This window comes from Mauremys mutica, chromosome 6 (genome assembly GCF_020497125.1).
Source record: "Mauremys mutica isolate MM-2020 ecotype Southern chromosome 6, ASM2049712v1, whole genome shotgun sequence".
NCBI lineage: Eukaryota > Metazoa > Chordata > Testudines > Geoemydidae > Mauremys > Mauremys mutica.
Genome location: NC_059077.1, coordinates 72,369,875 through 72,397,199, shown reverse-complemented (window position 1 = coordinate 72,397,199; position 27,325 = coordinate 72,369,875). Strand labels below are relative to the sequence as shown.

The window sequence follows — 27,325 nt, the reverse complement described above, 5'->3', positions numbered from 1 at the left end:
AATTTAAATTCATGCATGCTTACACTGCAATAAAGAAACACCCCCGTACTATTTACTAACCAATCACAATAGGCTCAAATAGTAACCAGCAAATGTTCCAAGAGAACTGTTTAATCAACACACAGAATTTAAATAATCAGGGGAAAAAAAACTATTTTTGAATTATTGAAATTATTTGAATAAATCAGTCTGGCATTTCACAAGTATAGCAAGGAGGCTAAATTCATTGACCCAAATTATTTGTTTCAAATTATTTGATCACTTCTACTGATTTGTTTTGTGGGTGTCCGCAAAGTTTCATCTTGTTTATGCATTCAACTTTTATTGTATCAGAACACAATGAATTACAAAAATCATTATTAATAAGTTAAACTATAGATCTGGTAAAAAAATAAATAAAATAAAGCTAACTAACGACTCAATAACCTGAACTGGGAGAACTGGAAATGAGGCTAATTCAGAGTAGAAGCCTGGCAAGCATTTGCTACTAATGAAACCTGGGAAATCCTTCTTAAAGTGAAGTTACAACATAAATACATATAGAGACAAAAGGAAAGGAGAATTGCCAAATATATGACATTCAAATAATCAGCCAATCAACCAAATAGTACTGAATAAGGAGGAAGTGAACAAGAGTTCTCTTTCTTGCTATGCATGAGGGTGAAGGGATGGTTGAGGCAGAATTATGTTAAGTGGGGTATATTTTTTCTCTCAAAATAATAGTCTCTCTTAATACTTCAATGCATTTCAAGGATTAGTTACTGCTCTCCTCCATGCTTTTGTGGCCAATACGGGAAGAAAGGGTGGCAGGCTGTAACCCCCCCGACTCAATTGCCTTGCACAAGGTATCGCAGACACTCATTCTAAATACTTAAATGCTGAGTGCAAGGACTTCCACTGCGCCCAACGTGTGTGCATAAGGGAGGCTGGGGAGCGATTAGAGGTTTTTTAAATTTTGATTGTTCAAATGTCACAACATTACTGGGAAGGGGACAATTCTTTGGAACAGAAGTTTAGGGCCTAACGGTGAGCAGCTTCTGTGTAAGAAGACAAGGTGCATTTGTGTGTCCATGCGGGGGATGGCTACGATAAAAGTGCTTGCACTCAAGGGTCAAGTCTCTACTCAACTTTGTCAATAATTCCCACCATTGCTATCACCAAATGGGAGTGACAGCCATTGGTGGTTTAACTACTATAGCAGGTCTATACAAAATGGTACTTAACACACTCCCACATTTTGCCAGTCAGATTACAGAGGCACTCCTATCAATACTAACAATGATAGAGGTATATCAGTGATAGCCAGGATAGGAAAATATTTTATGAAAAAATTCTAAGGGGAATTTTTCAAAGGCAGAAGGGAGAGTTTGGCACCCAGCTACCACTAAAAGTCAGTTTAAGTTGGGTACCTAATTCTTTTTTGTGCATTTAAAAATCTTCTCTTAGCACAGACAAGGCCTTAGAGCAGTGGTGGGCAACCCGGCCGCAGCTCCCTTTGGCTGGGAACGGTAAACCGCAGCCACTGGGAGCTGCGGGCAGCCGTGCAAATGTAAACAAACAGTCTGGTGGCCCGCCAGCAGCTTACCCTGATGGGCCACAGGATGCCCACCACTGCCTTAGAGTGCATGGATTTCAAAGGGCTAGTGCTGTTATTTGTATTAGCCTTTGAAGAATTAGCAAGGAGGAAATGGGGCCATATTCACTGTCCCCCCCACCCCATAAACAGTCAGCAAAGATAGCATTTATACAAACTCAAAAAGAGAGAATGTTTACCAGATATATTTTTATTTCTTGATCTTCAAGACAAATTAAGTCTTCAATGATCAACTTGTACAAATTGTCAGGTGTTTCCTGTAAGGCTGTGCTCTGCACTACAGTATCCTCTGCCTATCACATAGTAGCCACAGTGGATCACACACAGTGAACAAAAATGTGTTTTATCATGCTTAGGTTCAGTGAATATAAAATGGACACAACATTTTTTCAATTAAGCTGAATTTGCTTTTTTCCAATCCCATCTGGAGATGGTAAATCAATCAGAGTCCACATGCTATTCTAGAGTAAATTAATTTACCCAACGCCAAAGTTAAAACAAACCTGGCATATGGAAAAAACACAGTAGCTTTGAAGAGACGCTGGCTACCACATCAATCTAAATAACTATAGTACATGAATTCATAAACACATGCACCATAAATAAACTGAAGATTGAAAATGGCTGCTGTTGCCTCTCTGATGGTACTTGCTATTTACCATTTTTCACATGAAATAGAGAACTTGAGTTGTGCAGGACTAAAACATCAACTGCAGGCTTATTTGATTTGCAACTTGATAATGATTCAATATGTCACACAATTTATAAACATTTAATGAAGATAAACTGAGGATTCCCTTAGAATCCTAACATGTCATTTTTGTTTTATTTTTAATAGATTTTTTTCATGATGGCAGCAAATAGTATTCACAGAAAACACCAATGTAAGTTGACAATATGATGATGATAAAATCCAAGTCTTAATCTTGCAACTTTACTCACAGTAGGCCAGATTCTGATACCCTTTCTCACATTGAAATCAATGGTGCTTCTCAAAAACAAAATGCTACCCAATGTGAGTAAGAGTGGAAAATTCTGGCCCACTATGAGCTCCAATAAGGTCACCAGGACTCTGTGTAAGTAAAAATTACAGGATCAGATCCATGAGTTGTAATTTTGCCAATCAAGCATGATGAATAGACTGTTGTAAAGTTGATTTACTTAGCAGGATTGACTCCACTGTAGAGAACTCGGTCAGTACAAACCTTTCTTATTACCAAAGATCCTGGCTTTGATTTTGAGTCCTAGAGTCACCTAGCAGTGCGATAGCACTATCTTCTTTGCATTTTGGACATTTTAGACACATAAAGTGACAGAGAAAAGGTTCCTTGAAAATATTTTATGTAACACACTGATTTCTGAAATACTACAGAAAGCTAATGAAGTATTCACTTAAACTCAATTAAAAACAATTCATTTCATGTCTGAGGCAGTGATGGTGAAACTCTTAAATAAATGTATAGCCAATTACTGACATAGAAATAAACCTCTTAAAAGAAGCATTTAGTATACACCAAGGACATGCTTTTATGATGTCTCAAGTGCAGCAGCATATGAGCTTGTACTATAACAGCAACAGCTACCAAAATACTGTAGCTACGTACCCACAGGCTGTCATCTTTCTAAAACCTATGTGGCTTAATCATAGATTATTTATGATCTTACTTGGTGGTCCACCTTGCCTTTAAAAAACCAAAAGACAGAGAGAGAGAGAGAGAGAGAGACTGGAATACTGGCTGTTTGTACTGTCATAGCTGTAATTCTGTAGAGAAATTGTGGGGAAAATGGATGTTACATTCAATAGCTATGAATACTGTACACATTAATTTGTATTTTGACTTACATGAGCTGCCCAACATTACACAGAAACCCAGTTGCACAGTTCAAAATAGAACCCAGGAATCCTGTAACTACTAAACTACATTACCTCCTCCATATTTAACCACTAATCATCACAGTCTTTGTTTCTGTTATGAAGAATGTTCTTCTACTGCACAACTGAGTACCAAAAATTCTATTTCTTCCATTTATAACAATACTTGACATTCCAGGAAAATGTTCCTGTGAGCACAATATGAAAATTCTCCTACTTTACAATGAATCCCAATTTTTTTAAATAGTCGTTATACATCATAGCTAGCCTACATGTGACAGGTTATCACACGTCTGATTCAAAGAGCTTGTCTTGCTTCCTGTATCTCAGTACATCACAGCTAGTTTGACATTCTGCTTAAATAACGACTCCCTCCAATGTGAGAATAAGCTTGTCATAGGAATAAATTTACTGTCAGCCTTAAAGAACCTGTGATCACAGTTATGATGTCTCTGTATTGTAATATCAGAGAACCATCACAACTGCAAGAGTTTTTCCACTTAATATTTACACTGGTAATATAACATAACTATTATATAAGCCTGGGACTGCTGAATAAATTTAAGTAAATATGCCCTTTTCATACAGTGATGGCTTTCTTGGTCATTTCTCAATAACTTTGTGACAGAAGTTGCAAAGATATAAAATACATAAATGTACACATTATCTAAAACAGGTGGTAAAAATGCAGGTGGCTGGTGTACACTGATGTTCCCAATATCGCTAATAGAAGCAGAGCTGCACAGGAACTAGTGGAAACTGGGAGAATTTGACAAAAACACAGCCCTAGGGGAGTATCAGAACATGCTGATTCTGAGTTGGGACCCCTTTCATGGAAAGGGCCAAGAGAATTGAATTTTTGCCAGAGATCCTTTGTCCAAGATGTTCATTAGTCATTGAAGTTAAATAGGTTTCTTCAAAACAAACAAAGCCCAAAGTTTCAACAGTTTGGCTAAAAATGCCTTCCTTTCTCAACTGTTCAGGTTTTACTCTCTGAGTTCTTGTGAGATCACGTTTTCACTAATTCTCCAGTTATCTGAAGGTATCTCTACACTTGGAGCTGGAGGGTTATTTTCCAGATCATAGAGACGTATTAATTGAGCTAGTACACACACACAAAAGTATATCTATCACAGTGTGAGCAGCAGGAAGTGCTAGGCACCCCGAGTATGATCCTGTCCGAGATACTAGGTATGTATTTCAGGTGGCTAGCCCCTCCCGTTGCTCCTGCGGCCACAGCTACACTTCTATTTTGGGCGCGCCAGCTCAGTCAGAGCTAGCACAGGTATGTATCCTTGAGCTGGAAATTACACCTCCAGCTCGAAGTGTAGACATACCCATCATCTCTCTCAGTGCAAGATGACCAGAAATCCAAGCATTAAAAAAAGCCCAAACTAGTACATTTTTATTCCTCATAAAAAAAATAAAAGGGACAAACACATTTTTCCCTCTTTGCTAGTTGCTTGTAATATACACATTTGTTAGACAGAAAAACAAACTGAGTTGCAGTGTTTAATTTGTAATGAAAGAGGTGAAGTGGCATAAGCAATTAGGTGCCAGGGCTCAAGCAATTTTTTTACTTTAATTACTGATACGGCAAGCCTAAAACTTAACTCTGGCACAAATTAAGCACGGCTGAGTCATGAAAAAAATCACCTTAATCTAGGATGTAAAGGGAAAAATAAGGCAAAAAGAATTTTCCAATAAGTTCTTAATGAGAAAATATTGACTGTTAGCCTATTTATGCAAGCTTGAGTTGTGCTAGATTTGCTGCTAAAGATTCATCAGTATTTCAAGGACATCTGCAGGGATAGTATCTTTGTTAGTATAACAAGATGACGATTTGTTTGCTAGTATGGATAGTCTGGTTGCTAAGAAAGCATGACTCACATTCAGATTTTAGGCATATATTCTCCTCTGATACACTGGTGAAATCCCACTGAATCACCAGGTTTGCACTAGTGACACTCGGGGAGAATTTATCCTTATAGGTGATAATGATAAAAAATAATAATGATATTATATAACATATAGCATTAAAATGTCTGAAGGCTGAGTTCCAGCTCCTCCACTTACCTAACTACCCGTTGGCATAGTTCCCAAGCACTCACTTCCCTCACAACTCACCAACACATAAGATGAGTGTGATGGGTTGGATCACAGAAACCCTCTTGAGAGCCGCCACCCGATGTGCCAAGACTACTTCTGCCCCTGCTTTCCTTGCCAGCTCAGGACCCCAGCACCCTGTCTTGCTGAGCCAGACACGCCTGTCTGCTCCAACAAAGACCCAGGGTCTGAATTACTTGCCCCAAAACTGCAGGTTTACCTGAAAGCAGCTAACAGAAGTGTGCTCATCTTTAACACCCAGATGCCCAACTCCCAATGGGGTCTAACCCCAAATAAATCCGTTTTACCCTGTATAAAGCTTATGCAGGGTAAACTCATAAATTGTTCGCCCTCTGTAACACTAATAGAGAGATATGCACAGTTGTTTGCTCCCCCAGGTATTAATACATACTCTGAGTTAATTAATAAGTAAAAAGTGATTTTATTAAATACAGAAAGTAGGATTTAAGTGATTCTAAGTAGTAACAGACAGAACAAAATAAGTCACCAAGCAAAATAAAATAAAATACGCAAATCTATGTCTAATCAAACTGAATACGAATAAGATCCTCACCAGTTCCAGAATGCTCCCTTTTACAGACTAATCTCCTTTTAGTCTGGGTCCAGAAATCACTCACACCCCTTCTTTCAAGTATCCTGGGAGGTGGAGATGCTCTCTCTTTAGCCAGCTGAAGACAAAATGGAGGTGTCCCCCAGGGGTTTAAATAGACTCTCTCTTGTGGGTAGAGACCCCCTCCTCACTCCTATGCAAAGTCCAACTCCAAGATGGAGTTCTGGAGTCACCTGGGCAAGTCACATGTCCATGCATGGCTCACAGTCTTTACAGGCAGAAGCCATTGTCCACATGGTATCTTGTATGTCTCCAGGAAGACTCATGTGGATTGGAGCATTCCAAGATGCATTGTTCCCCAAGTGCTTCCCGATCAGGTACTTAACCTTGTGAATTCCTTCCTAAAGAAGCTGACCAAATGCCTCACAAAGCTTACCTAGAAATCAAGCAAGTATACAGCCAATATTCTTATCCTCAAGTACAAAATGATATATGTGTACAAAAAGGATGAATAGATATAGTAGACTATAACTTTTACAGAGATATGTTACATGTCACAGGCAGCACAAAACATATTCCAGTTACATCATATTCCCATAAAGCATTATGGGGTACAGCGTCACAATGAGTGTCTGCGTGTTTATGGTGAGGGAATCAGACCGAGTATGACTATCTTCCTTCACTGGACGGGAAAAGTGGGGAACTGAGGCTACATCTACATTTGAGTTGGGGGTGTAATTCTCACCTTGCACAGACATTCTTGTGCTAGCTCTACTCAAGCTAGTGCCTAAAAATGGCAGTGTGGCTGGGACAGCACAGGCAGCAGCTTGGGCTAGCTGCCTTAGTACAAAACCTCCCACACCCCTGGGTGCATACTCGGGCCGCCAGTCCAAGCTACTGCCTATGCTACCCCAGCTACACTTCTAGTTTTAGCATACTAGCTAGAACCACACAAGCTCAGAATCATATCTCACAGATCAAATGCAGATGTACTTCAAGTGTCCGCCTGCACTGGGGTGAAAGAACATCTGCTGTGGCTGTGTCTATAGCATGGCATCCTGACCATCTCTTCGCCATCACTAGAGTTAACACCAACTGCATCTTTTCACTGTCTAATTCCATATACTGATGTCAGTAAGTTGTCTGATACACTATAAAACATGCATTTATCTCATCTTAAATTTGCTGTTGAATAATTCTTCTGAATAATGGAGAAGTAAATCTAACACAATACAAAAATCTGATATAAAAAGTTGATGTCTAAACCCTCTATCCAATTCAGAGTGCTATTAACACACACCAGTATTCATTGATTAACGTGCTTTTGTACTGTATGACCCAGCGGATGGGTTGTGTCTATTTACGCCTTCACAGAATTTGGCCCAGATTTTTTCCCATTATTCCTGGAAGTCTTAAGCAGGGACGATGAATAAAAGCTAACTAACAATATCATTATGATAATCTTTCCAGATCCATTTCCATCGCTCTTCCTGAGCAGTTCTTATTTATAGATTTTCAGGCTAGAAGGGACCATTATAATCATCTAGTCAGACCTCCTGCATAATATCATAGAATTTTACACAGCAATTCCTGTACAAAGCACATAACTTCAGGTTGAGTCAAAGCACATCTTTTAGGAAGAAATTCAGTTTTGATTTCAAGACTTCAAGTGATGGAAAATTGACCATATCCCTATGTAAATTATTTCAACGGTTAATTCTGTCTCTTATGTATTTGTACCTTATTTCTAGTCTTATTTTGTCTAGTTTCAACTTTCAGCCATTGGCTCTTGTCATATCTTTGTCTGCTAAATTAAAAACCCCTCTATTATCAGAAATCTTTCCATATAGACCATCAAGAAGTCTCTTTTTAATCTTCTCTTTTATGAGCTAAACAGATCATATTCTCTCACTGTAAGGCAGGTTTTCCAGACCTCAAATCATTCTTGCAGATGTTTTCTGAACTCTCACCAATTTTTCAACATCCTTTATGATGTATAGATGCCAGAAATGTACACAGTATTCCACGAATGGTCTCACTAATACCATATGCTGAGGTAATACCACCACCCATACTTCTCCTCAGTATACACTTATTTGTACATCCAAGGATCATATTAGTCCTCTTAGCAACCATACTGCACTGGGAACTCATGTTCAGTTGTACAGCTGGCTAGAAAATATGCTGTTTTGTCAAAGCTGAAATGTTTCACAGAGATATATGAGTTTCCACAAGGCATGCTCTCTCACATATTCCTGATATGAGAAAAATTCTACAGCCTGGTAGTTAGGGCACTAGGTAGGGATGTGGGAAACCCACATTCAAGTTTCTGCTCTACCTGATTTGGAGGTAACTCTGATAAAAAACTCAGCTCGGAATTAGGCAGACCAGGGACTTAAACCTTGAGTCTCCCCCATCCCGGGCTACACACACTGGAAAGAGGTTCAAAGGGTTTGTTTTCATTCTAATGTGGAAGGAAAACAAATTCTGAAACCTCTAAAGTTGCTGCAAAATGGAATTGTCATCTCTATTCCACTCTATTCAGCTGGTTATCCACCATGACCACCAAGTCCTTCTGAGAATCACTGCTTTGCAGGATGTAGACTGCCAACCAGCAAGTGTGCTCTTCATTATTTGTTCCTAGACATATGACTATGCATGTGACTGTATTAAAATGTATGCTTTACTATAAAGAGCGGATCCTCCTTCACATTCAGTCAAAGAAGCTTTGGGATACATAGTTCTACAAAGAGCAAGATTGATATTAAAATGTTTCTCTTTATTTTCAAGCCGGAAGCAGTTTATTGCACTGTAGTTGTGAAGTTCTAAACCTTTCTTCAATCTGATGGCTATGATATTCTACTGGTTACAATAGCTTACTAATTTCCTACATGGGAAGACATTACTTTGAGCTGTTTGAGGAAAGTCAGAAACTAGAAGCTCTCACTCCTAGAAAGAATTACCTCCTTGAGTTTCTTCATTGATCTTTCACTTTTTTTGAGTCTTCAGAGAATTATATATTTATGGCAAGGTACTAAATGACATTTGAGGGTCATTTCTTTTCTTTCAAGGTTATACAACACAGCCTAAATCTATATCTTTGACCTTGTCTCCATTCCTTCTCTCCTGTCCACGATGACCCTTTCATTTCTTTCTTCCACTCCTGACTCCACGCATTTTTCATGCAGCCACCTATACATTGTATAACTTTCCTGAATCTATTTGTTAACCACTTTTTTCCTCCTCTTGATCCCTCAGAAAAGTCATTTCCCCTTGCTACCTATGAAAAATGAGTTCAAAGATTTAAAATCTAATTGAACAGACCATCAGCAGGTACTTATGCCAACTGTGAGAGATCAATATTATATCCTTTTATCCTCCTCCTCTCTCACATCCTTTTTTCATTTTATGAGACTCATTTATTGTGTCTGTATTCAAATTGAAAATTCTTTGTGAGGGTGGGGGACCATCACTACCTATTTCTATCAAGTGCCTAACATGCTTGGGATGCTCAAAAATAATAAACTAAGACATTACAGGAAACAATCTGAAAAACAGCTGAGTGAATACTTGATTTTGTTTGTTTGCTGTCAGTTTAAAAAAAAAAAACTGGTCAAACTGTGTCCAACCTAAGAAAAATGTCAGCAAATTGAAAAATCAGTTTCAGGTCAAGTGAAACATGCTTTATTCAATGTGAAATGGATTTTTCCAGGCAGCAGCAGAAGACTACTATATAAGCTTGGCAGAGTAGACAGAGCACTCGCTCAGGAAGTGGGAGACCTGGGTTTAATTTCCCCTCCAACTGATCTGGAGAAAGGACAACATGGGTCATCAACATTCTAAATTAGTGCCCTAGCCACCATGCTATAAAGTCCTTCTCACTCTCTTTCCCTGGTGCAATCCCTGTTCATTGTCATTATGAATTGACACTATGAATGATGAATTTGTGTCAATCCCAAAAACATTTTTGGGGGGATGAAACTATTTGCAGTTCGTGTCAAATTCATGAGTTGTTTTGCATCATCCAAAACTGCATTTCTCAGTGAATAAACTATTAATCTGAAAAATTTCACCCAGCTCTAATCAAGCAGTTGTCCATTATCTGTATTTTAATGAACGTGTAACCGAAATCTTCACTCATTTGCCTTCAAACAGAAGTTTTCTAAGGAAGTTTAAACCCTGTCAGTTAGTATAAATCAAGCACTGCTTGCTGATCAGTATCATTCAGCATCTAGTGCTAGGTTCTCAACCTATTTACCATTGTGGGCCACATATGCAGCTTTCTGTGTGTTATGTGGGCCACATCTACACAATATATATACTACCTGTATGGCCCTGAGGATGTCACATGGGCCGCAGCTGTAAGCTGATTGAGCCACAAGTGGCCTGCGGGCCATGGGTTGAGAACCATTGATCTAGAGTGTAAAAAGCCAGGTTCCCTCCTTTCCTTTCCATTTTTTACTGTGCTAAGTGTAGGGTGACCAGATAGAAAGTGTGAAAAATCGGGACGGGGTTGGGGAGTAATAAGCGCCTATATAAGAAAAAGCCCCATATATCGGGCCATCTGGTCACCCTAGCTAAGTACAAATCACACACAGAATATTATAGAACTTCAGACAAAAAAAAGCTATTTTGATTTGTAAGGTACAAGGAAGGCCTTTTCTACATGGTGTGGCAATGCACACTAGAGGGATGTAAACTATAGAGTGCTCCAAAATATTGTGCTCTAACTGCCCCCTGTAGACCCTGATGATAATGCTCACTAGAAACATTTTAGAGTGTAACATAGTACTGTTTCAACTTGGATTACATCAATGTGCATTAGGTTTCTTTTAGAACGTGTCAGCAGGGTCTAATGGGGCAGTTACAGCACCACACTTTACAGGGCTTTATAATCCCTCTGATGCTCATTACCACACTGTAGACAAGCCCTAAATTAAACTTTTGAATTTTTACAAACCATACTGTTAACATTCTTTGGGAAAATAAAAACCCTCTGCCCTGCTCATGAGGCTCCAGAGCAGCTCCTCCTTCCATTAGGAATTTACATTTAAAATATAGTGAAACTCTGTGCAAAACTTCTTTACACATAAACTTTTATATTCACTGCAGTGCGACTCTGTAATACTGTGTTATCCACAATGTATGCAGCCTCAAGACACATCCAGTAATGAAAATGTCTATAGTACTTAATAGTTATATAATCACAGAAAATAAATAGCTTGTAAAGTCTCTTTTGTCCCCCTCTTGCTGTATTCTGTATATTCAAGAGTGAAAAGTGGTGGTTATGACATATACATCAGGGAGACCCTGAGTTTGTGAAATGTAACACCTTTCACCTTTCACCAGGGAAATCAGAGTTTGAATTATGTGCTTTGTCGGAGAAAAACTCAGTTCTTGAGTTAATTTAGTGCTGGTTCCAGATTGACAGCCTTGGGAACCAAAGTACTCTATTTAAATATAGAAGAAATACAATGCCAGCTCTTCTTCACATTGCTCTCAATCCTATGGAAATGCATCCTAATGATAAAATGGCATTTAATTCTCCTTACCCATGAACTACTTAGCTGCTTCTGGATAAATGCTGATGATGCTGGTGAGTTTGGTCATGTCCAACTGGAAAAGACTTGAATACACCAGTGCATTATGAACAGGCCCTCCCAACTGCCACAAGGTGATAACTTTTAATTACTGCTAATCTGGACTGAATTCAAACCAAAGATTTAAGGAAAAATTCTCTCTGGCCCTTACACTAGTGTGCGGAATGGATGGAGGACATAAGACGACTCCCCCCACCCCTGATGTGGGCCACTTAAGGGCCAGACAAAATTCCAGTCCCTGTGCCTGGCAAAGCAAAGTGATTGTGTCCTCCATAATCCCCTGTGGCACAGGGCTCTTAAGAAGGCAAGGAGGAGACAAGGTTATGGTTCCTCTTTATACACCCGCCTGCAGTGCTGGCTGGCTAGGCAAGGGGTATCAAGCTGTATCCTGCAGAACTAGTGCACTAGCAGGAACACAGAGATTGTGAGCCCAGAAGCTCCAGGAGTCAGACTGCAACCATGAAGCACTATGCCTCCCAGTGCTCTCCAGGGCAGTGCAGCTCTACACCGCACCTTCCTATTGGCTGTGTACAGTTGAACCCATACATATTAACAGCTTATTATTCAATTACAATTCCCAGCACCATTTATTCTCTTCTCCTATCCCAGACCAGGACTTAAACCTCAACATAATTTATTTTTCTGTCTACTCACTGCATCTCACTTTTCCTGTACATTCATTATCAGACACAGTTCATTCCAGAACTAATTATAAAACTCCCACTGAAGACCACTATGACATTTGTATTATTTATCTATCTTTAATTCCCATACAGGAATTAAATGACTTTTAATGAGCATATTACACTAACTGTTCAGTTCCTTCCTGAATATTTGAAAGCCTACTTTTCCTCCTTTTTCCAGTCAATGAGCTAAAAAAAGACAGGAAAACATTTGAAATTCATTTGTAGATAATGTGGGAAATGTCAAGTTAATTTCTGGACATTTTTCAAACTGTCTATACTTTGAAATATATTTGTGAAGTAAATGGAGCTGAACTTCAAATAGAGATAATTTTTGCAGTTTTCAGTACCGAATAGAAATTTTTTTTTTACTGAATTACAATTTGTGTTTAAGTTCATAACAACATATGCATGTTTCTGTTAAAAAAAAAAGTTTAAAAATCCATATTTACTGAATATACCTAGGCCTAAGCAGGCCTAAATTAAAGCAAAACTGAAGTAAACCCAGTTTAAACCAAAATAAAACTGTCCTCATATCCTTTGGTACTGATTTAACTGAACTGGTTTAAAAAAAAATTAAACTAAATTGGCACGTGTAAAGTTAAAGCTTGTCAGTCCCTTAATTCTGTATGTTTCTTTATATATAAAGAAACATGATATGGGGTAGAAATGGAGTAGACCACTGTGACAGTGACCACAATGGCAGAGGGTTACCCTGGTTCTTCACTACACCATTCATAGTGGCCAATACATCTTTCTCCTGAAGATAACTCTAGTGATCTCTTAAGAAGTTCCTGAAGTTCTCCTCTTACTGCGTAGTGCCAACACACACATGGAATCTAATATTTACCAAACACAATGCCATAGCTGCTGGCTCTTTTGAAAAGGTATTTATGTGCCAATTCATTCTAGTATCAAATAACTGGCTATACAGTACAAACATTGTGCTATCAACTATAAAGACAGCAAAGAACACTGGTTTGAGAGTCCTCCATTATACTGTTCATTCTGGTTTGCCATAGTGGCTTCCAAACACACACATACACACTTTTTTTCCTCTTTCAAGTCTGGGATCCAATGTTACTATTGCAATTATCATGACAAATCAAGATAAACAAATGCACATTAAAATTATAGTGTGCTGTAGTTAGTTATTCCTGGGTTACACAAGGCAACAGAACTGGTAGTCCCCACTGCAAAAATATACTGTACTTGAAAACAAAAATGAGTTAGCCAGTACACCATGTATAAAAAAAATACTGTTCAGCTTTCCACATGCTAATTTACTCAGGAAGGAGGCTAGGTAGGTTAAATCCTTTAGCAGCTCTTATTTCAAAAAGTCAGTCCTGCACTAGAAAGGCAATAAACAATTGTGTGGGAAATGTTGTCCTTGAGCTGCTGCTCCTACATTCATCTACATCAAGAGCAATCTGAGGTAAAATTTAAAGTAATCATAATAAATCCACTTAACAAAAAGCAAACTAAGTCTGTTTCTTCCTCAGGCAAGCATAACTGAGGAACATGATATATCACAGATATCAGCAGATTTTTCCTTTTCTTGTACCAGATTTCTCTTCCCTATGGAACTTGCCAGCTTTTGGGAAATCGCGTTTTGGAATCAAGAGAACAAGGTAAAATGGGTGCTGCTGAGGCCAGAACGTTCTCAAAACAAAATTTCTCTGTAATGACCCTAAATTCGATAACTTACAAGAGACAGGTGGCTAGAGCGTATACAGTGCCTTAAGGATATGTAAAGGAAATTTCCTTTCTACCTCATGCTGAAAGGATTGCCACAACTGGAGCCCCTGAGCTCTCCTGACGTAAGGACTGCTCTCCATTAGCCACCCCCAAAAAAAGCAGCATAATGGCGCCACCCATCTCTCCTTTAAAACAGGAAGCACACTGCTAGGTGACCATGGAGGGGAGTTTATGCTGAATCCCAAGTAGTTATAGGATGATGTACACTCTTCTTTGTATGCCTTACCTGGGACATCTGACAGGAACTGTGCCTCCCTGGTATGTCTACACTGCAATATAAGCTTGGGCTTAGACCCAGGCTTGAGGCCAAATCCTATGGGGGTGGAGTATTCGAGGTCAAGTCAAGACAGAACCCAGGTTCAAGTCCTATTGGTTTCCAGAATAGATGCAGCCCCCAAGACTTGGGTCCTGGGAGTCTGCCAACAGTATCCCACAATCCAAATGGGCCAACTTTCTTTGTCCTCTCTATGCCATGAATTCTCAGTCGACTTCAGAGAAACGGAAGCAAGCCCCTTTGTTGTAGTGCGGTGGCTTGGCAAGTCAGCATTTAACCTTTCCATTGTTTTCTGATTGCTGAGCTGCAAACACACCTTTAGAGAACCATCTGTGTTTGCAATGGAGACCAATCAGAAGTAGTCCTTTACAGCGCACACTGCTTCATTGTTGCAACAGCACATCCAGATGTTCGTAAATCTCTGGTGTAAGGCCAGCAAAACAATGGATTTTAGTAAGAACATAAAGAATGACCACCGGCATACAGTGATACAGGCAAACCGCAAAGAAGACAGCATTGCAAATTTACTGGACTGGTGACAGTGCAGGGTGCAGATTAAAGAGTTCAAGACTGGGTAATGTAAAACCAGGGACCAGAACTGCACCTCAGGCAACTCACCGACATCATGCCCATTTCATGAGGGATTTGACTGTGTGCTGGGTACTACACGATGACCTGGTCAGCTATGATGGCAACCTGCTGGCCCCAGAATCCAGCAAGGGGACTGATGAGAGTCAGTAGCAGGTGCCAAGTGAGGACAGTGAAGTGACTGTTGCAAAAGCAGCACATCCTGGAGCCATATTTGGGGGAGCTGTTTGATGCCCATCTCCCCCATCAGCCCGAGGAACAGCCTGCAGCAGACACGGATGGGACAGAAGCCTTCCTGGAGCATGCTAACTTTCTGGGTACATTTTAATGTTTATTAATATAAGAATGGGAGGGATTTCCATTCTATGAACCAATGCAAAAGTTATTACAAGCCCCAGCTATTAGCACTAATGGCAGATGGTAGGCCAGCTCCTTGGCATCTTCCTGCCTGTCCTCCCTCCCCCCCGTCCACCCCCTCCTCCCCACAATGTGAAGTTCAAAATGGCCGGTGGAAAAGGCAAAGAGTAAAAACATCTTGAAAGAGAATTTTGACTGAAAAGGTGCAGATTTTTGCTAGAGCATAATAACTCTTACATTGCCATGTCTGTAAGTACACTGCTCTGTAACCATTCAACAGTGCAACAAGCCACTTGGAAACAGTGAGGAGGGGAGGAAAGAAGGAAACATGTTTTATTGACAAATCTAGTCCATTTCAGTTAGAGGTAATCCATGCAGTCCATAGCTGACAAAATCATTTGTCCCAAATACAACTGGGGTTTGAAATTTTGTCCAGAAATGTGCTAGGTGTCTGGAGGAGGAGGAAGGCTATCGAGTTCTCCGTGTTTGCATGTAGTCATAACAGGCTAAGCCATGTGGAAGCTAACACATCAACCTGTTGATTCCCTCATGAATTCTGATCCAATCCAGGTGCTGACAGCAGCAAACTTCTCCTGTAGCAGGAACTCTCAGTGAAGGAAATATTTTCCAGGGCTACGTTGGTAGCCCACTCCACTTGTAGATGTGCTGTTCAGTCACCACACATTTGAATACTTTGGTTGCATACACTGCTGGTTTCCCACCTGCAGCTTGTAATGACATCTCCCTTTGCCAACTGGGCACCACGACTGTGATATCCTCCAAAATACGGAAGGCCTGAAATGATAGAGAAACCTGTGTGCAACATGGCAGCTGACATCCCCCCAGATCCCAAGTTGCTGTGCGATTTTTAGAAAAACAGAAACTGATTTTTTTAACTGACTACTGTCTCTTTCACCGGCTGTGAGTAGGGTGGGCTGAAGCCTTCCTCTCACAATATACTGAAGTTCAGTTTGGAAAACTATCATTTTATGTCCACAAGGATTTTTTTCTGTACTCCTGCAGTGAGCTATTTGAGACAATAACCCTCGTGTCTTGTCCTGTTCCAGGCCCTTGACAGCCGGTAGTACCTCCACAGCTCACCCACACTGCAGCAAAAGCATGGGTCAACGTACTTTCACGGACTGTTCCAAGAGGAAGCGTTTCCTTGATGAACTTATGGTTGAGGTTTTGGATGGGACCACCAAGCAAGTCCAGTAACAAAAACAGAGGGATTTACGGCTAGAGAAAAGGCATGGTGAGAGGCAAGAGGAAAGGTTCAGGTTGGCTGCACAGCTTGAGGACAGGGTTGCAGTGCAGGAGCAGGCACTTTCTTCACAGCTCCTGGAACAGGAACGGTGGCTAAGGGCAGATGACGGAACTCAGCAGAAAGAACTGTTTGAGCAGCTGCTATCACTAATAGCCACAACACTACCAGCTCCTGCCACACCGCATCATGACCTGAGTCCCCCACCACAGTACCCTGTGCTGCAATCCAGGAATCACTTGGACAACTCCATGGCTGGGTGGCCCATGCAATCAGGCCCAATCAGTGGCTGGGCATGGCAACTCTGCCCCATACAGTGACCCATATTAATCCCCTCTCCCATAGGCAGCTCCACCCTCCTCCCCTGATGCAAAGTGCACGGCAAATGTGGAAGGAAGTGAAAGGAGAACGGGGGTATATGCAACAGCAGGCGATTTCTGTCTTGTACATGGTTTCACTGTTTGCACTTGTTCATACACTTTTTTTTTTTAATTTATTTAAGATTTTGTTGTGGTACTTGCAGCAGGCCTGTCTGGCAATGGGTTAATGTTGTCCCCTTCTAATATATATTTATAAATAAAGCTTTTTATTTTATGAAAAAAGTTAATTGGTATCACTTCATCGCATCATGCAATGTATAGTTAAAGGGAAACCATAATCAGGGACAACTGGGCATTTGTAAGCAAACACTGTTTCTCAATAAAGTTAGCTACATCCATCCAGACCTCAATCACTTCCTTACATTACTCCATACTGTAAAACAACCCCTTCCCCACCATCTGTTACGTGGTCAGAACATGCATAACTATATTGCATGGCAATCAACCCCACACACCTCCCCAAGTATTGAAATCCCTCACAAGCAAGCAATCTCTTTCCCCAGCCCCAAGCACATTCATAAAGGTGTTATTCCCCCTCTTTCATTGGCCCACAAAAGTCCACAATGTGGCCTCCTTCATATTGCTGGCAGCGTACACACCAAAATGATGGCTCAGAGGGATGTGTTCATGGCCTGCTCAGACTTCCTGTAACGTGCAGGGGTGGACAGTTTTCCCATAGTCAAAGGTCCAGGGAAGCCACATTTCAGGAGGGAGCCAGGAAGTCGGGGATATAGTTGGTTGGACTCACATCTGCATGCTGGAGTGGGGAAGCCAGAACTCCAGGTTCAAGCCCGGTTAGAAAATTCTTACCCTAGGATTGACAATCTGGGCAGTCACTCAAGCTCTCTATCCCAGGGTATGCTCACTTGAGTTCCACTAACCAGGGGCTCACACTGCAGTTTAGACCACCCCTTGAGGCTCTGCCTCATCCCTGTCCCCAAATGTAGGATTATGGCTATGAGTCACAACAGAACCCAGTACCACTATCGGAAAGAATTTTCAAAAGCACTTAAGGGTACCCAGCTCTAGTAAGAGTCAATCAGAGCAACACACCTAAAATGGGTGCTTTTGAAAAATCTCATTTATAATGTACTGAACCATTATTGTATGATACTGCCAGTATTTGGATTTGTTCATTTTAATGAGAGAGGCTCCTACACTGAGGGATGTAAGTGGATGTGGTCAGAGTGGTAAACACTCACTATGTAAGCAACGTAGCCCATCACATGTAAATATCTACCTTTGCCTTTGTTAATGAGCTCTTCACAACCAAATAGCATTGGAATATTATCTTACACGTGCAAGTATATGCATGCGCGCACACAAACAATAAGTAAATGCCAAAAACGTACAACATAAATCAATAAGGGAAAAATCTTCCCACCCTTCCCCACAGGAGGATGCCACATAGAGCTCATTCGCTATATACAGCAGTGAGTTGTATGGAATTTAAAGTACCCATTTTACATGGGGTGAAACGTCTATGGTTGTTAAGCTCAGGAAGTCACAGAGGCACCAATGACTGTTAGGCTGATCTGCAGCAGCTAGAATAGAAGTCAACCAGATTTGTCAATGAATACCATTTGTACATGCCCCCCATGACAACTTCTACAAGCCATCTAGTTAAAATATAATTAACAAAACTGCCCACTGTCTTTGGGCTCTTTCTGCATCACAAAACAAGCCAGCATGATAAAATCCCAGCTAGTGTTTCACATAAAACAAGACTGCCATATAATTGCTACACAACGAAGATGTAACTACACTGCAGATTTTATGAACTGTACTGCTGTGTGCTTACTCGACAGCATCAGTGCTGCCACTGTTTTAAATTATGCAACAGCACATTCAGTCCTAATAAACTCAGAAATGCTAGGGACCCCGTGTGTAATTACTATATGTCATATATCATACTTTGCCCTATAAAATACAATATAGGTACATAATAGGTACCTAGTAATTTTCAGATTAAGCGTTCCAAATGTTGTACTTACCACACTTCTGTTCTTCTGCTGCATGTCTTTGAAGAGATTTTACCTTTCAAATTATTCCCACAAATCTAATTTTGATGTATTTTATTAAAAACTCATTATGAATCCACTCTTGCTTTATGTCTGGACTTACACTGCACATAAGAACCTTCAGTATGTACTTTAAACGATGAAGGATTCTAGATCCAGTAGACATATACAAACCATGAAAGAAAAATATTATCAAAGTAAAACTATGTTCCCTGTAATGTAACCTACTTTAAGATAAAATCCAAAAGAAATGTAGTCACGGTAATGATTCGTAGCATGATTACAACATTTCTACTTCAATTACGTGTACAGTTATTCAGACTGTTTATGGAGTCACTAAAAAAGGAGCTATAATTAGAACGTGCAAAAATAAGAGTTTTGTACAGCTCCACAGGAACCATATAATACTGTCTGGTAATTAAACAATATATTTGGTATTTTTCTTACTCTAAAACCAACAACTGGGTTATCCAAATAAAGCCAAACAATGTGGTGATTTATTTCCATTATTTCATGAAACATCTTAAGAATAAAAAAAAAAATCACAAAACCCATCATCAGAATTGATTACTTCTATGAACAGTAAACTATGATCAGCAAAGCTGTAATAAAACACAGTAGTCCAAATGAGGTGAGAGGTGGAACTGGAACAAAAGCTTTAAAGGTTAGTTGCCACAACACATTTTTATTCCCACTTGTTCCTTTCCCTGAAAGCCTCCTCACTTCACTTGCATCTTAACCAATTATAGTATTCAAACAAATAGCAATTATTCTGTATTTTTAAATTCCAAAACTTCTTCCATAGACCTCCACTAAATTAATGGAAGAATCCAGGATTCTTCCTCTTTGACCGTATGAAGTCTGGATTTAGACATGAGAATAATAAGTATTACAATTCAGACTTTAAAAAGTATTAATAAAGGATCAAGGCTGAATAATAGTCTGAAATGGCTATAACCATGTTTACTATAGCTGTATATAATATTTAGTGCCTTTCCTTTTTGATTATATTAAAATATAGCTACAGAAATTCATAGTGTCACCACCTCTGTAGCATATTATATATTATCACAAAGATGTTTTATTTTAGTAATCATCTGTCTTTGGAACTGTCTGGTTCTGGCTGACTGGTTACGGCTTTCTCAGGAAGATGTGAAACATACTGTGTTGTGGATGTTTTAAAGATGCTTCACAATCCTCACATTTTGAATTTAAATTTAAGAAACGTTGCTGGCTGAATAGAACATTGCATTATTCCTTGTAGAATTTTGATTACAGGTTCCCAGACAACATTATAAAGCTTTAAGTTAATTTGCCTCCAATGGTTTGTAAATTTACTTATTTTAACATGACAAAATAAAGTTCAGATTAAAACTGTACAATTATTATATTGGTAAAAGTAACTCACAATAGAAGAAAGACCAGAGAAGCATTAAGAGAGATCAAAGATATTGGGCCATCATCTATAATATGCTCAATAGATAATATGGTCAGCTGTAAGACTGATTTAGCAAGTATTGCAGAAAAATGAAACCTTTCATGCTTTGGAAATTCATTTCTGGCCCAAAGCATCATGCCGTCTTAAAAGATATATACAAAAGCAGAGACAAAGTGAATTAATGCTGGCATGTTCATACTGATGTGCTAAATAACTACTATGAAAATTGAGACAAAACTTGTTTTGTAAATGCAAAGCACACGCATAGTTTCTATATGTAATGACTATGGGCCAAATCACGCATCCCTGCTGCTCCCTCTGGTGGCTGGTTGTCTTCAGAGTTTCCTTTAAATGCCACTGAGCAAGGAGCATTTCTTTTGTATGGGAAAGAGCAAACGGCGAGACTGAACACAACTGGATTCAGTGCTAAGCACTGCAGGCTCCTCACCCCACTGATAGCTTCCTCTCACTTGCCCCTCCACACTGGGCTAACTTTTGTAAAGAGAAAGAAGTGCTATTATTCCTTCATGCCTGTATGGGTGTTTTTTCCATTGGAGGGAGGAGAAGGGGGCTATAATTATGTCCATGATTTGGTGTTTCTCCCCAGGATGATATACACTTTTTTTTCATAGTGCAATTATTATTTATACCTAGAGACTTCAACAGATATCAGAGCGTCATTGTGCTAGTCACTGTGCAAACTCGTAAGAGACAACTCTTGCAGAACTCAATCTATAGAGACATGTCAGGCATAGAGTGGGAGAAGGCAATTACTATCATCACCATTTTATAGATGGGGAATCAAGACAGAGAGAGATGAAGTAGTAATACAGGGAGTCTGCAATAAAGGCAGAATTTGAACACTGATACGACTTATGCGCATATACACAAATACCAGATGTGTGGACACAACACTTTTGGACATATTTTCTATTAAAGTTAATGGAAGTTATGTCTAAATTCCTTAGACTGCTTTGAAAATCTCAACTATGGCCTATTAAATATCTAACACATGCAAGGTAATTTTGTGCACCTATTTGAAAATTTAGGCTTTAATTCAATAATATAATGTTTTGTGCGAAAGTGGAGAAGGAAAGACTGTTTTGTTATTAGGAACTCAGAAAGCTTCTAGAAAGGGACCAAAAAAGATTCCCAGAAGTAGACTGAGACAGAGAGCAGATGGGAAATAGAATGTGAGTGCGTGAGGTTAAAAGTTCAGCAACTGGGCTATGTAGAATATTCAGGGTGGAAAGCCTAGGCTTGAAGTTAAAAGTTCCTCACAGACCATTTTTCTGCAGAAGCTGAGGACTGAAAACTTAATACTTAAGTGAGATGCACAATTACCACATAGGTCAGAGAGAGGCATCTCTGTATGGTATGATGGTTAAGTAGGAGATGGAATGATGTCCACCAGTTCCTGCAGAGTCTAGGGACAGAACATAGGAAAGGAAAGCTTGGATGAGTTTATGGGAGAAGAACTGAGTCGAGCCTGACACAAGCAGTGGAGAATCCTTCATTAGGTCCTAGGTCTCTAGTCAGCTGCCTCCCCTTGGACCTGTAACCTGGATAGAGACTAAATATTATCCCACACTCCGTGCATACTAAATGCTTACCTGGAGTAACATCTAAACATTTTCACATTAATGACCAGCTAAGAATTACTTACAATTTTTAAACTGTAATCTGAAAATTCTCCATTTTCCAGTAGAAAAAATAAATATGATTTAGATCTCATACTGAAAAAGTGACAGCTAGAATAAGAGAAAACTTTTCAAATTTCAATATTTTACTTGAAAAATGTAGTAAGAAATTTTCACCTAATTTGAGCCTATTGTTTAATGTGATTGGCAATGAATGCTGTTATCTGAATGAAATGTGAAATGCTCCAAACTCTACATCACACATTGCTCTACAAAGCCAGCCAAGAACTACAGAACGGAATTGCATTGTTTTATCACTTGTATGTTTTTCCTTTATTTCTTTTAATAGATAATAAAAGTAGAATTTAGTTTGCTATTTGCATCCTGGGTTCTCAGTCTTGAATGATTCCAAATACTAATTAATTTGCACTTCTTTCTGTTGTGAAGTTTTTATCTGATAGAACCTATCAATAGTGAGAATTTCATACTAAAAATAAATGGTTGGTAGAAGGAGACACAGTGGGTAAAATCCTGGACCCACTGAAGTCAATGTCACAACTCCCATTTCAACCTATGAGTTCTAGAAAGGGAACAAAAGGATGTCAATCAGCATGCACAATTCAGTTCTGGAAAGGAAAGAGGGAGCCATTTTGAGAGGCAGAAAAGTTGTCAAACCACCTATTTGCTGCATTAATCATTTTGAGGAAGTGGTATCAGAGCCTTGGTTGCTGGAAATCAGCTTAGTAGGCTTGGGAGCTGCTGCGCCTAGCCCCAGAACAAAGATAAGGGACAGACATAGTAGGAATGAGATCCCAGCACAGAGATATTATCACAATAGGGACCCGCTAGAATGCAGATAAATGTGAAGCCGAAAAAGCTTCACTGGCAAAATAAATAAATAAATAAAGTCTTCAGCCAGCAAAGAGAAAAAATAGACAGAGAAAAAGTAAATGGAATTCTTTAAAGTATTTCAAACAGCAATTTTAGACGTGGAACTAACAGGTAATGAAAAGAAAATGCAGGACTAGGTGCACCAAGTGAAAGGAACGGAAAAGGGAATGGCAATAGAACAAAACCCAAGAAGAGACAGGGTGTTACATTTTTAAAAGTATTGTAAATCTTATTTTATATAAGATTGCACAAATCTTATATAAACACACAACTGATTGTACATACATCAGGATATGCACATAATACAATTCCTTCAGTATAGAAGGATTTTTCTGATTAAGTTAAATTACACAAGTAGGTACATATGACTTATGATAGAGGCAGCATCACATGATAAATCTTTCCTTTTTAATAGCAGCCACTGTGTGGTTGTGTTGTTTGTGTGTAAAGAAGTTCTGCACACAGTTTCACCATATTTTAAATGTAAATTCCTAATGGAAGGAGGAGCTGCTCTGGAGCCTCATGAGCAGGGCAGAGGGTCTTCCAGTGACTTTCAGAGATCAAAGACATCTGTAAATATGCTCATACAAATAGTAAAGGCATTATAATGATGCAAATTATGGGATTGAAAAACAGTGGAAAGCGTGGCAAACATGATCAAATGCAGGGGTCGGCAACCTTTCGGAAGCGGTGTGCCGAGTCTTCATTTAATCACTCTAATTTAAGGTTTCGCGTGCCAGTAATACATGTTAACGTTTTTAGAAGGTCTCTTTCTATAAGTCTATAATATATAACTAAACTAGTGTTGTATGTAAAGTAAAAAAGGTTTTTAAAATGTTTAAGAAGCTTCATTTAAAACTAAATTTAAATGCAGAGCCCCCTGGGCCGGTGGCCAGGACCCAGCCAGTGTGAGTGCCGCTGAAAATGAGCTTGTATGCCGCCTTCGGCACGCATGCCATACGTTGCCTACCCCGATCAAATGCATGAGATAATGACATCTCTGCATCATGATGGTTGGGTAAACCACACAGTATAGTGCAATGGGAGGCTTTAAACTCCAGAGATATATTTGCACAAAATTCAACCTTTATTATCGGTAAAAGTTTCATAAGGATTTAGCAATTGAATTGAAGGATTTAGCAGCTGAATTTCTATTGCTCTATGCAAACATAAGGGACTGACATATTTCTGTGTTGGTTAATAAGACCCCACAAATGCCAACCTTGTCCAACCCTTTCAGAGCTAAACAGCCTAAGTGCATGTTTTGTGTGTAACTCAAGTAACATCTGCTGACATTCAGGTGTTTAGGTCATTTGCAAGCTTATTTTTGGAGGGACTTTGTGAAGAAAAGGTTTCCTATAACATCTCTTTCACTGATCACCTGCTTTTAAAACCCAAGGAGCCAACATTCCGCCTAACAACAAACATTCTTTTCTGTAAAACAATGAAAACATATTGGAGAGTTTTCTCACTGGTAAGAATTTTAATTGGGTTAAGCCACCAAAATGTCATAACAAGAGAAATGTCTTGTTGTGCATGTTAATACTTAGTCATTACACAGTGCTTTTCATCTTCAAAACTCTTTACAAGTATTAAGCACCAATCCCTGAAGACTGTACACACAATTTCCATTGTCCTCCATAGGAGATTTGCCTCAGGAAAACTTGAGTAAGGACTTTAGGACTGGGCTCTAACTCATTAACCTACACATCTCATCCATGTTAGGTAGATAAGTATTATCCCCACATGAGATGGAACAATGGAAGCAGAAAATAACTCATCAGGCCATGCTTCCTCATTTAAAAGCATGGCATTCCTCTCTCTGCTTTTTGATTATTGAGTGTTTCAGAACCAAACTTGAATATTGTTTGTTTTGCCAAGATCATATCAACATGCCTTCCAATTGCCTATTCATCTCTAGACCAGAGAACAAAAAACAAGCTGGCTTAAAACTGTGCACCATAATGCACAGCTCCAGACAAGATACCCTTGATTCAAGCAACCAGGCATATAAAAACTCATTTGTTAAGATTCAATCAGGAAACATTAGCTGGAGTTACATTTTGCTCCACATAATCATACATTATGTTCCTAGCAAATGTATTTTAAAAATGTCCTGCACTACAAAACACCCACAGTACTAATTATTCTATTGTCTGAGGAAGACTTAACTTCACATCTAATTGCTACTACAGATATGATGTTTTTGAGATGAACTATTAACATTGCTTAGACCATAGTTAGAGCTGTTCAGCTGCAATCACTTTTAACAGCTCATGACCCGTAGCATGCTCATTATACTGGAGCTTTTAATAATGAAGTTCTTTGGTGCAAACATGTGACATTGGTGAACAATTTTCTTTGTACTTACCATATGATTTTTATGCCACTTCACTGAACACAGGATGTAATATATTTGGGCTTTTTATTGCTTGAGTAGAAAGTGCTCATTACCTATTTGTTTATGTTTATATATAGGAAAAAAACAAACAGTTTTTCAAGTGGCATACATCACACCGTTGTAGTGGTTGACTTTCTTAAGATGGTCTTCTGGGGTTTTGGTGCAGTTTGTGGAGGCACAGTTGCAGGTCTGAGAGGGGGAAAGCTATTACTGGGGCTTATTCCCAACCCTCCATTTTCTAGAGGCAATGGAGGGAGAGGGGGAGGCGGTGGTGGTAAAGGAGGACATTGGTGAGGAAGCTTTCCCAGTGTGTGGGCCGGCTCACTATGTAAGTGGACCTCCCTGTTTTTAATGTTATACCGAACGTCACAGTCAGGGCAATAGCCATGGTACTGCACTTTCTCACTAAATCTCACTCGTTCCCGTGTTCCTGTCTGAGGACACCTGTCTTTATCAGGTCTATGAATCAGAGGATGCATTGGAACTTTGTCCAAGTTACTATTAGGTATGCAAAATACATCCCCATTAGGAATCTTGTTTGGTCCTCCTGGTAAACCTCCATTTCGAAGTAGGGTCCCATTAGTCTTTACAGGGTTGGCAGAAGGAACTGGCCTGTGAGGGTCTTCACACTTCACAGGAGTCAACCGTGGTGGAGGTGGTGGTGGATTGGGTTTCCTCAGTATGGTGAGAATGGCAGATGGGTGTGCTGGGGGCTTGATGAGAGGTGCCTTGGCACACACTTTGGCTTTCTCCAAGCTGGACGCTGTTGTGCTGCTTGAGCTGCTGTTCAGCGTATCAGTTTTGGAACTGTCTGTCATCTCATCCTCCAGCTGCAGGTCAGATGTCAATGTGTCAATCTGGTCAACCACCTGCATGGAAATCAGAACACAAACAGTGATAAAGGTTCGCCACAGTAAAGGCAAACAAACAAAGCTTTGTTCACAATCATCTTTATCCCCTTCCTGGAACTGAAACATTTTAATATTCAATGTTATGAACCATTGTTTCTTTTCTCTTCTTGTCTAAATCTAGTTTAATTTTTTTTTAAAAAAATCTGTTATTAGTCCTCTCATCTGAATACAATGGAAATACAATTTTAGCCTTTCCACAATTAAATTCTGTGTTTTTTCTCCAGGGCTTACCTACCAATAACACGCTGTGTAAACTATAATCCTTCAGTAACACAGTTTGCCTCACCGTGTAGGGGAAGGCTGAATGATTTAACCTCCGTTTGTTCAGGATGATTTCTGAAACCAGACCTATTGTAGAAGATCTGTTAGATTTGACCTTTAACAAAATCCAGATTTAAACATGTATCTCAGAATTGGAGATATTGTGAATATATCGTCAAAAGTTAACATAAATGCCTATAAAAGCAATTTTAACACAAGTAGCGAGTAGCAGTTACCAGATTATCTTGAACCACACATTCTACTTTTGTGACTATTTACTTGCGATATCTGACTCCCCCTAAACCAAATCTGAAACAGTATCATTTATAAGATAAAGATATTGTTACTGTTTATTCCTGAAGGGGATAATTCACTCTATTTCATGCATTTTATATTAAGAGGATTCTCTAACTACCATACTTCTAATGTGCTTACACTCACTTCCCTAGTATCTAGGTTTTTGTAATCTAGTCTATTTTCCAATTTATGATCATACTTTATATGTTTTGTTTATATATTATGTAATGTTGCCTTCCGCTAGGTATACAAAACTTTGTACACTATGATTAAAAGCCTCTCCTGAAAAATGCACCCTATTCAGTACTTAGTTCATTAACCCTTAAGGTAAATACAGCCGTAAAAGCATAGGAGGGAAATACAAATTTGAAAAAAAAAAAGATGAAAATACCTTTCCCATGCCCTTATTACCATTGC

General features: G+C 39.3%; 1 protein-coding gene across 6 annotated transcripts in view; it reads right to left on the bottom strand.

The window, feature by feature from the left end:
• Positions 1–27,325, bottom strand: part of PRR16 (proline rich 16) — a 228,399-nt gene that overhangs the window by 56,750 nt on the left and 144,324 nt on the right. For 5 of the 6 annotated variants that reach the window (XR_006580126.1, XR_006580128.1, XR_006580127.1 and 2 more), the window contains one exon: positions 25,410–26,308. Coding sequence is in view for 1 of the 6 variants with exons in the window: in XM_045020093.1 (XP_044876028.1) it covers positions 25,550–26,308 (759 nt within the window). In the remaining 5 variants the exon portion in view is untranslated. Of the gene's footprint in view, positions 1–24,375; positions 26,309–27,325 lie in introns of those variants that run through there. The other variant, XM_045020093.1, reaches the window with a different exon arrangement.